The 10,387-nt window shown below is 41.3% G+C and overlaps 1 protein-coding gene across 1 annotated transcript; it reads left to right on the top strand.

Moving 5' to 3' along the window:
- The first annotated feature begins 3,313 nt into the window (after positions 1 to 3,313).
- On the top strand, positions 3,314 to 9,357 carry LOC139459325 (beta-1,3-galactosyltransferase 5-like). Its single transcript, XM_071240781.1, has 3 exons — positions 3,314 to 3,404; positions 3,784 to 3,848; positions 7,696 to 9,357. The coding sequence occupies exons 2-3, from the start codon at positions 3,839 to 3,841 to the stop codon at positions 8,700 to 8,702; spliced, it is 1,017 nt and encodes a 338-aa protein (XP_071096882.1). The 5' UTR covers positions 3,314 to 3,404; positions 3,784 to 3,838; the 3' UTR covers positions 8,703 to 9,357.
- Positions 9,358 to 10,387: the final 1,030 nt, after the last annotated feature.

The following is a 10,387-nucleotide window of genomic DNA, read 5'->3' on the forward strand; positions in this document are numbered from 1 at the left end:
GAACAGTGTGTCATTAGATAAAATGAAGTAATAATAGGATTATTAGAAAAACGGGGTATAACACCCAAGCCAATAAGCTTTGCTCAGGAACACCAGAGTAAGTCAGTACAAGATTGAAAACTGCCCCATAAGTATGTATGACAGGCTAGTCGGGTATTGCTACTTGTATATGTGAAAACAAAGTTATAAAAATTAATAGCATAACTGATGAAAGTCACCAATAAACGTGTATAAGTGTTATATCGTCACTGCAAAAATAATGAGTGTTGTCTTTAGTATTAACGTTCAGATACGTGATATCTGTATTAACGATATTGTCTACGTTCCACCGGTGAGTAAGCGTTAGCCTTACTATCTCGTAGTATAAATGTTGCAAGAAATTGTATTTCTGATGACATCACGATACATTTTTTTACGATGCATCACGTCTGCACCAGCGCTTGATAACAGCCTTGTGTTTGGGTGTTTCAGTAGTTCAAACTGCTGTTCTTGATGTTGTTGAATCAACTTTGATACTATGAACAATATAAGGTTATATATATGAGAGTAGATATAAATATATATATATATATATATATATATATATATAATAGGATGACATAAATAGAACAATGAGTAGTACGTCCAGATTAGTGTATAGGCAACATTTAAAAGTAGATAAAAGAACACAATCGTCCGGAATACAATGTATAATTCTGGTGCACTTCCATGTGACTATATAGCATACAATAAGCTTTCGGGTCCCGTTTGGGTCGGTTTGGGTGGCAGCTTAGATATCCATAGAGTAGGTTCATCTCGGAATCTCCAATATAACTGGGGCTCCTCTTCAATTTAAATGGAGTTACTTGTTTCTTTCAAAAATATACAGTTTTATTGACTAAGTATTAGTCTGAATAGATATCACCAGTTTGGAATTTGAAACTAATCGGTTTACAGTAACAGAACACTGTTTAAGTGTCATGTACAAATGAGAAAGTGGAATCCCGTCAATTAGGCGGACGAACCTTAAAACTATTAATAAACATTAAAATAAGCAATATCGGGAAAATGTATATGCATATACTATCTGGCAATAAACACCAAGATCACCTTCTAAAAAAATAAGTTTTAAAAGCCGGTTGATATTCTTTTGCGTATTTGACGAGTATATAACTTTCGAAAGTATAAATCCTTTTCCTATACTCAGACGTTCCTGAGCCTTGCGCTTTCCTAATTATTTTGACTAAAATTATTACCGTTATCATTGTATTTGTTAATGGGAAATACGCGCCGATCAAATACGTGCCATAAATTAAAGCGACATTGTACGATTCCGAACTCATCACGAGACTGTGTTCATGAATCACTGTCAAATAGTGGTGACATATAGTGGAAACAATACGCGAAATTGCGCATGCACAGAACGGAAAAATTGGACAAGGCATTAAGCAATCCGCATGCGCAGAACGATTGATTTCAGTACTTCCGCTAAGCGCTTCGAGTACAGAGTCAAACTCGGGCCTGTAATCTGACACGCGAGAACTGACCAATGAAATCTGAGAAGTAGGAATACCGGTAGACACTGTTGCTTGATTGACAATGCCAATCAAGAAAGAGAGGAGCTTGATGATATCGTTCTCTCCCAGTAAATTCCGATGTCAAATAATGACGTTATTTGGACGGAAAAACGATGGTTTGAAAGCGTCCAAATAACGTCGTTTTTCCGTCCAATGACCATATACGGAAAAAAACGACGTTTTCGTGTTTGCAGTGTAAACAGTCCTGGAACATCCACGCAAGCCACTCTCACCCGCTAGATTTGGTCAGTAATGATTAAAAAGCGGACTCACCCTTGTGGCGTCACTAGCCATGCTTATGTCTTTCTAGTTCCTTACTATGATCCAAAATATCCTTACAGTGTCACCTCCCACACTTTTCTGTCACTAAATCATAATTACGAATTATTAAATACCATGTCATTCCTTCGCACCTTCAGTTTGCACCATATACGCTCATTCCTCACCTCTCGATATATTCTAGATTACGAATGGGACGAGGCTGCCAAATGTCATCAGAATCACTCGTAATTGTCCGTAGACTAAAGTCACGACATTCGTGACCAACGCCAACTTATTCCGGGACTATGCGAATAGCGACTCGTGCCTTTCTCGTGACCATTTATGCGACTGGGCTCCGGCTTAACGCAAACGGGCAAAGCTAAAAGAATTGTCAACTCGTTGCATAATGATTCACGTATATTTCCCCCATGTCATATATCCCAGATGTTATTTAAAACACACCGGGCGGTATTTATACAGCTTGATTGAACACATACATATGGGTTTCCACGCTCAATTTATTATGTTCGTTAAAATCAACCTTATTATTATTATTATTATTATAATTATTATCATGGCTCCAAGCCGAAAGGCTGTAGGGCCCTGTTGTAATCGTTCGATTTATTATTATTATTATTATTGTTGTTGTTGTAATGATTATGCTTATTATTATTATTATTATTAGTCCGCCGATTTTTGTACCAGAGCTAGGAAAATAACCACTTGCTCGATTTTGTTCAAATTGTGTACGTGTCTTTTTGATTTTTTTTGTTCTTGGTTGGCTTGCTTAAGGTAAGATCGCTTGGTGGTGATACTTGATTAATATTTGGGACACCCCTGGAACACGCCAATTTCGTAGCGTCGATGTCCTGCAAACGGTGACTATCTTTTAGACAGAGTTGGTACAAACAAACCCTTTGAGGATTCGAACATGTTCGAGGTCGGAAATGGGTTTAGAAAAGACTTAGCACACGCCAATTTCGAAGCGGCGACACCATGGAAGTTGTGCCTACATGTGACGGATTTGGTACAAGGAATCCCTTTGAGGATTCGAACATGGACGTTTGTGCACAGTGTAACTTTGAGCCCGCCATTGCTGATTTGCATCAATATTTATTATTATTATTATTATTATTATTAATAATAATAATAATAATAATAATAATGATAATAATAATAATAATAATAATAATAATAATAATAATTATTATTATTATTATTATTTTTATTTTTATTTTTATTATTATTACGATGACAAGTCAGCGAGTCTGACCCCCCGATCCCGTTAGTCGCCTCTTACAACAAGTATAGTCGCCTTTTACGGCAAGCATGGGTTACTGCAGACCTATAATAACAGGTAGGAGGAATTGATGACGGGATACGCTACCAGTCAAGTGAGCCTTGTCACGAATTATGTCAGCTATAGCTTTCCTCTCCCATTTCTCATCATTGAGGACCGTGGACATTTCGTTAAAAAAAACGACGCATGGTCTACTGATTATTCTCTTTCATGTTTTGTCCTACTAGGATTACAATTCTCATTCATCACATGGGCGGTTGAGTTAACGGGCCACATCCAGTTCAGCTGTAAGTATGGAGTTTGGAGTTTACACCCTTTTGTATAGAGTGTCGGTTACAGTATAGTATAGCGGCTTCTGGTGGGAAGAACACCTCACGCGGCTCGGCCGGGTCGATTACGTTGCCTGTCTAACGCTGAAGGGTGGGTGGCAGGACTAAACCTACACCCTGTTCAGATGTGTGGGTGGCAGGACTAAATCTGCACCCTGTTGGCAAGCACAAGGACATAACAATGTTGCACACTTTGTTATCATTTGTGACTATTTACGATGGCGCCACCTGTGCTTGCTATCATTTTGTCAATATCCTGATTGCCAGTTAATATCACACGCATGAATGTAACTAGTTGTGTCACAAAAAGCCACGGATTTAAGTTGGTGTTTTACAGCGTGAGCTGCCTTCTGCACTTTAGACCGAACTGAGGGATCCCAAGTCAAGACGGTATGCGGCTCAGTAAGTAATATTGACAGTAGCAGTACTCAAACGTTTGTTATTTCCCATTCTTCAGATGAAGCGTTTTGTTTATAGGTTTTTAGTGAGTGAGTTGGGTTTAACGCCGCTTTTAACAGTATTCCAGTTATATCGCGGCGTGTCAGCTTAATGTGGGAGGAAAGCCCGAAGTGATGCAGGTCTCAGACATTTACCACTTCGGTGAAATCCATGAGGACGGGTTAGTGCTGACAAAACATAATCGGGGCGAACCGGGATTCGAACCCACAATCATAGGTTTCTGGCGTGCCAAAGGGACGCAACTCTGCACAGCGAATCGCGGCGCCTTAAACGACTGGGCCACCCGTGCCCACTCGCCTAGGTGAACACTACCAAGCTGACTGTCGCTTATTTCCCGATGAACGTCAGTATGTCACGTGATTACGTTTGTCAATCGAGCAGAGACATTCAGAACAACTTTAGGGGGATTCCTCAATGTCTAAAACTAACATTAAAAATCATTTGGGAAATCTGAGAGCGACATCGATTCAGGCTATGAATGATGAAGGCTTTGAAGCCAGACGGATCACGTATATGTCGGGTCACCGAAATGAAGCATCCATTCGAAGCCATAACAGAGAATGCTAGACTTACCAAACGAAATCACTGAGCTCCACACTGTCGTGTATTGCTTGGGAAATCCAACCGCGCCGCCTCAAGCGGTAATCCCCGTCATCAACAGCCGTAGTATGACTCAAACACCGCTTTAAATAATTAAAGTTTGATGTTTAAGAGATTGTTTTGCTATGGTTTATGTATCTGTCAATATGAGGATTGAAGTTATATTTGTTGACGTTTATTAGCTGATGAAGACAGTGCCTCAGTCACGTGAGCAAACTTACCATGATGCGCGAATTTGCTCACGTGAGGCACTGTCTTCGTCAGCTGATGAACATCAACAAATACAACTTCAATCCTTAATTGCGCGATTAGCAGGTGATACAACGACTCTTGCTCAAAAGTTGAGATCAAGGTTACAACATCCAAGGCTTCAGTAAATTGTTCCAAATATTTTATGGCAGATCTGCGGAGGACATTTCCAAGACGCATCAGGGGAAAAAATGATGCAAATTCCTATTTTGACTTGTACCATATGTTCCCGGATTTTTTAGATGAAAAAATGCCTTGCCTTTGCTTGTGTTTGTGACGGGAGCCACTGATAGGACAGGATGCGCTCACCTTTTCGGGAATACCTGGTATCATCACTATTTAATAGTGATTCATAAACACATGCTCATGATATAGTCGGAATCGTACCATGGACTCTGCTTTATGCGGAGATTTCTGTTGGATATGGAAATGATTTTGTCGCTTTATTAACCTATGCTTTGCTTTGCTGCTTTTATTGCTAACACGTTAAATCACAATAACTAAAGTTGACGTTTGTGACAAGCTTCTTTAATATCATACGCACGAAGTCGTCTCTGCCGTTAATGGGATTATCAGGGATTTCAACGAGGACTGTTACAATCTATTGGATGACGCTATGCCCATATGAACACAGGACCATTTCTGGATCCTTGACATGCAATATTATCTCGGGGGTTGACTGTGAGTATTGCTACTTAAGATTACGTACTGGGCTGAGAATGAGCATATTCTGTCACGTTGACATTGTGTTATGCATACGGGTTCAATATTTGCCCAGTTGATAATAAAGGTCTCATCTTCATCCACACCGAAGGGCAAGTGCACGTAGGCCACGTCCTGTTTGTTCGTCGTCTGTGAACATATACTCCGAAACCACTGCACCTTTGAGATAGGAAACATGTTCCCACCAAGTTGTGGGATATTCAATATGATCGCCAAAGAAGCCATATTGAAAAAGCCACTGTGATCACTGGACAGCCATATTTGCAGAAAACGAAGTCAAATGTGCCAAACGCGTCCTGTGTTATGAGGCTAGATATACATATTCCGTAATTCTCTGTATTCAAATTTGACTTTTAAAATTCGTACTACCCCTAAACTCACATATGTTCTAATTTCTTCTGAAACTTTGAAAGGATGAGGGCATTGATGAAATACGTTTGTTCTAACAATTATAATGCCTGACTATATATGTTCCAGAAACATGTTTGCAATATGTCCGTCATGACAGCCATATTGGGAAACGTATTTGTGACTGTTAATCAGCATACTGTTGTTTCAAAATATATGACTGTTTGTAAATATGTAGTCGGTAGTAGGACTCGATTCTTATGATCCATGTTCGCGGTTTTGCAGATGTTAACCTTTACACTTCGACCATGCTCCTAAACTCTCTCACAATGCACATCCTTGAACTCCTCAGCAATCACCGGTCAGTTTCGGTACTATGTCTAACTGCGTGTATTTGTGCTCCTGGTGTCAGTCACTAGATTGTCTGGTCCAGACTCGGTAACAGTCCGCCATCATGTCGCAGAAATATTGCCAAGACATAAAAAAAATAGCGAACTTGTATCACTGAAACATTATAATATGAATACATGAGATTCTCGTATATTATCCAAGTCAAAGATTTTGAAGTAACAATGATTCATTAAGCATTTCAGCAGCTGAAACCTGATAGTTAACTTTAACAAGTACTCATTTTGTCCACTATCCTCATGAAAGAAGTTCCAGTGTTGAACACATATCCACAATATTGAACCTGATGCTTTACATGCAATCGAAAATATACTTAAAGCTAAAAACAAATGTTTTGTTGGGGCGACGGACCACACAATGTCGTGAAAATATCCCCAAATATCTTATGATCCCATTTTTTTTTTCATTATATGTCGCGAACGTCGTGTACGAGCAGATATATCTCACAATCGTGATATATTTGATCAAGCCGATCTGGTGGTTGGTTGGCTTGTTGTTTAACGCCGCACTCAGCAATATTCCAGCTATATGACGGCGGTCTGTAAATAATCGAGTCTGGACCAGACAATCCAGTTATTGGCATCATGAGCATCGATCCTTGCAATTAGGATCGATGTTATACATCAACCAAATCAGCGAGCCTTACCACCCACTACCTTTTGTCGCCCCTTACGATAACCATAGTCGCCTTTTATGGATGTGCACACTGCGTAAATACACAGTATGCACACCTATAAACCTCAAGACCGCCTCCGTGGTCTAGTGGTAGAGCGTCCGCCCGGAGAGCGGAAGGTCCGGGGTTCGATCCCCGGCCGCGTCATACGAAAAGACGTTGAAAGATGGTACATGTTACCCTGTCTGACGCTCGGCATTAAGGGGCTAAAACAAGGACTGGTCGGCTCGGAGTCACTTTACTGTGTCTGAGTGGGGTATTCATGTTTAACTGCTAGCACTATAAATCGGCATCAGTCAGGACTAGTACAAGCAGCCACACATACGTGCATGCACGTCGCTATATAAGTGCAATAATCTTGGACGCGACGTTAAACCCAATTTCACCTCACCTGTAAACCTCAACAAACGTTCATACATTGAAGTCAGTTCTTAAACATACACTTATGTATGCATCAATAACTATAACTGGGGGGCACGGGTGGCCCAGTCGTCTGAGGCGCCACGATTCGCTGTGCAGAGTTGCGTCCTTTGGGCACGCCAGAAAGGTTCGAATCCCGGTCCGCCCCGATTATATTTCTAGGTTTGTCAGCACCATACCCGTGCTCGTGGGTTTCACCGAAGTGGTAACCGTCTGAGACCTGCATCACTTCGGGCTTTCCTCCCACATTAGGCTGACGCACCTAGATATAACTGGAATATTGTTAAAAACGGCGTTAAACCACTCACTCACAATACATCTTACATTCGTAGTTAATGCGCCCTAAACTATAAACATTTATGATTCCAGCTCACCTCTACAGGCTGGTTGGCCGACATTTCAAGGCATTGCTGATATTCGTCACTGTGTGCCTTGTTTTTTACCTGATACGATGGTGGTTTGCGACGGTGTCGTACCAAAAAGTATTCCAGCGGTTCTTCAAGTTGCGATATGGAGAGAACAGGGACCCATTTATAAACCAGCATCGTTATGAATACATTCTGTCGCCTACAGTTTGCTCTCAACGAAACTTGAACATATTCATCGCTATACAATCAGGGCCAACAAATACGAAACGCAGACAAGTGATCCGGGCAAGCTACGGATCCGTCCATCGCTTCCATGGCCTTTCAATAGCTCTGGTGTTTATGCTTGGCAGTGTTAATGATTCCATCCTTCAAGAAAAGATAACCAGGGAATTTAGAGATCATAACGACATTGTGCAAAGCAACGTGCATGATGGCTACACATTTCTCAACCGGAAACATATCATGGCCATGGACTGGTTCTTGAAGAACTGCCAGTCCGACTTCGTAGTGAAGCTAGATGACGACACGTTTGTTAATCCGTACCGTCTCGTTGATTACATGTCAAGTTTGAAGAAGCCCATTCCTAATATGATGTTTTGTAAAGTGATGAAAAATGAGATCCCAGTTCGTAAGCCGAGCTCCAAATGGCACACGCCATATCATCAGTACCCGTTTCAGAAGTTTCCGCCTTTTTGTTTAGGATTTGCTTATGTGACAACGCCTAAGGTTTGGGCGACCCTGTATGTAGCATCTGAAACTAACCGACCAATGGATATGGATGATGTTTATGTGAGCGCAGTGTTAGGAGCTTCCACAGGTCTCCAGTTGAAGGACATTGGAGACTTAATGTACGACTGTATCAAGCACCAGCGGACTGTGAATATGGAATCGTTGCGAAGGTCTGTACTTGTGCTGGACAGATGGAACGACTGCGGGGACAAACCTTTTAAACACTGGGAGGAGATAAAACAGTATTACAATGAGAAAAGCAGTGTTATTGGCTTCTGAACAAATGTCATTAATTGTGAAAGAAGGCTTCAAGCAATACGGTCATCCATTCAGATACTTTAACATGAAAATGTGTTGTTAGACGAGGGTTGTCTTGTGATATCAGAATATGATCTTATATTTAAGCAACACATTTTTTCAGTTTTAGGAACTTGACTGGCCGTCGCCGAAAAGGTACTGTAAGTCCCCACGGTACCTAGTTTAAGCTCACCGGGTCCGAAGTGAATACATGTACATGGTGTCAGTAATCGCGGGGCCAAAAAGGTGTAATTTTACTATAATGTTTTATATTACTTTTTATCTGGTACTAAGAAATATATATCAACCATATTTGGTTGGAAGCATTCTCCGGTGGTGAGGATTCCAATTTGTACAAATGGAGTAGCCGATCCCCCAAAGGGGGCCGATCTTCTCTGGTACTAATATGGAAGGAATCCCTTTGACAAGTGTCACATAAGGTGTAGTTTTATCAATAGTATCATAAAGAGGTTGCCAGCCAGAGTAACATCATAATGTTGTCAGGAACTGGTTTGAGAAGTCCATTTTGCAGAAAAAAACAAACATACTCCACAACCACTTTGTTGATGAGGGTGCGCGAGGAAGAGGAGAAGGAGGGAAAATGGTTTCTTCCTTCTAATGCCGACTTCGTGATTACTTGAGCTACACTACAATCCGTTTGACTCCAAATGAGAACGATGAATTGCAAAATAACTCGAAATCCAGAAAAGTGTATGAAACATCAATACTTGACCATGAATACCCTGTACCCAACAAAATCTGAATTTTGTTTATTGTAAGACCCATGACGGATGAAGTTCTTTAAGAAACTATCATGTAATTTTGTATAGAAATGTGTACATGACACAAACCGTGGAAGGCACAGCACAAGCACGCATGCACTGCATGTTCTGTGGTAGGGGAAATGACAGAGCGTTAGAGGGGCCGTCTCATGATAATTTCAGTCGCAATCTGACTCGCTCATGCGATAGATCTCGTCGTCGGAACAGCTGGTGCCTGAACAGACTGCCACTATCATAGGTTGGACTGTTGCTGGCCGTAGTCCATCTCGTGACCAATAACGTGGCTCTATCTCGTCAACGACTGTGGCCACACAACGACTCCATGTTTCTACTGTTACCCGACCAAGGGATTCCTTTACGAGTTTTTCAAAGTCTCGTAATTTGAACGTTGTGTTCTATCGTCCAACGTCACCCTTGACGATGCCCCATACCAACTGGATTGGATTCAGGTCGCTATTATAAGGTGGCAGTCGTTAGACAGCGTGACCCTGACCCTTGATATAACTGTCAACTTTAAACACGGGGTCAGGTTTCATAGTTTTGATGATTTCATAGAGCTGTGGTTTCCTCGCTCGAGAAGGAAAGGTAATGTTCCGCCGTTGCAGCCAAGTAACCATGTCTCCTTTATGGTTATTAGAGGTTGGAGTCTTGCTTTCTGGATCCTGCACACTATGATACGGTGCATTGTCCATGACAATGAGAGACTTGGTAGGCAAAGCAGGGACTAATTTATCTTTCCCCACTCCAGAAATACATTGCCGTCATTTCTGTGTGGTAGTCCCTGTTGTCTAGGGCCTTGGCTCTAAAGACGAGGTCACAGTCTGGGAGAAAACCCTGACTAGCAGAACCAGCATGGAGAACTATGAGTCTTTCAACCTTTCCCAT

This window comes from Haliotis cracherodii, unplaced genomic scaffold, assembly GCF_022045235.1.
Source record: "Haliotis cracherodii isolate W230 unplaced genomic scaffold, xgHalCrac1.p SCAF_13, whole genome shotgun sequence".
In the NCBI taxonomy this organism is placed as follows: domain Eukaryota; kingdom Metazoa; phylum Mollusca; class Gastropoda; order Lepetellida; family Haliotidae; genus Haliotis; species Haliotis cracherodii.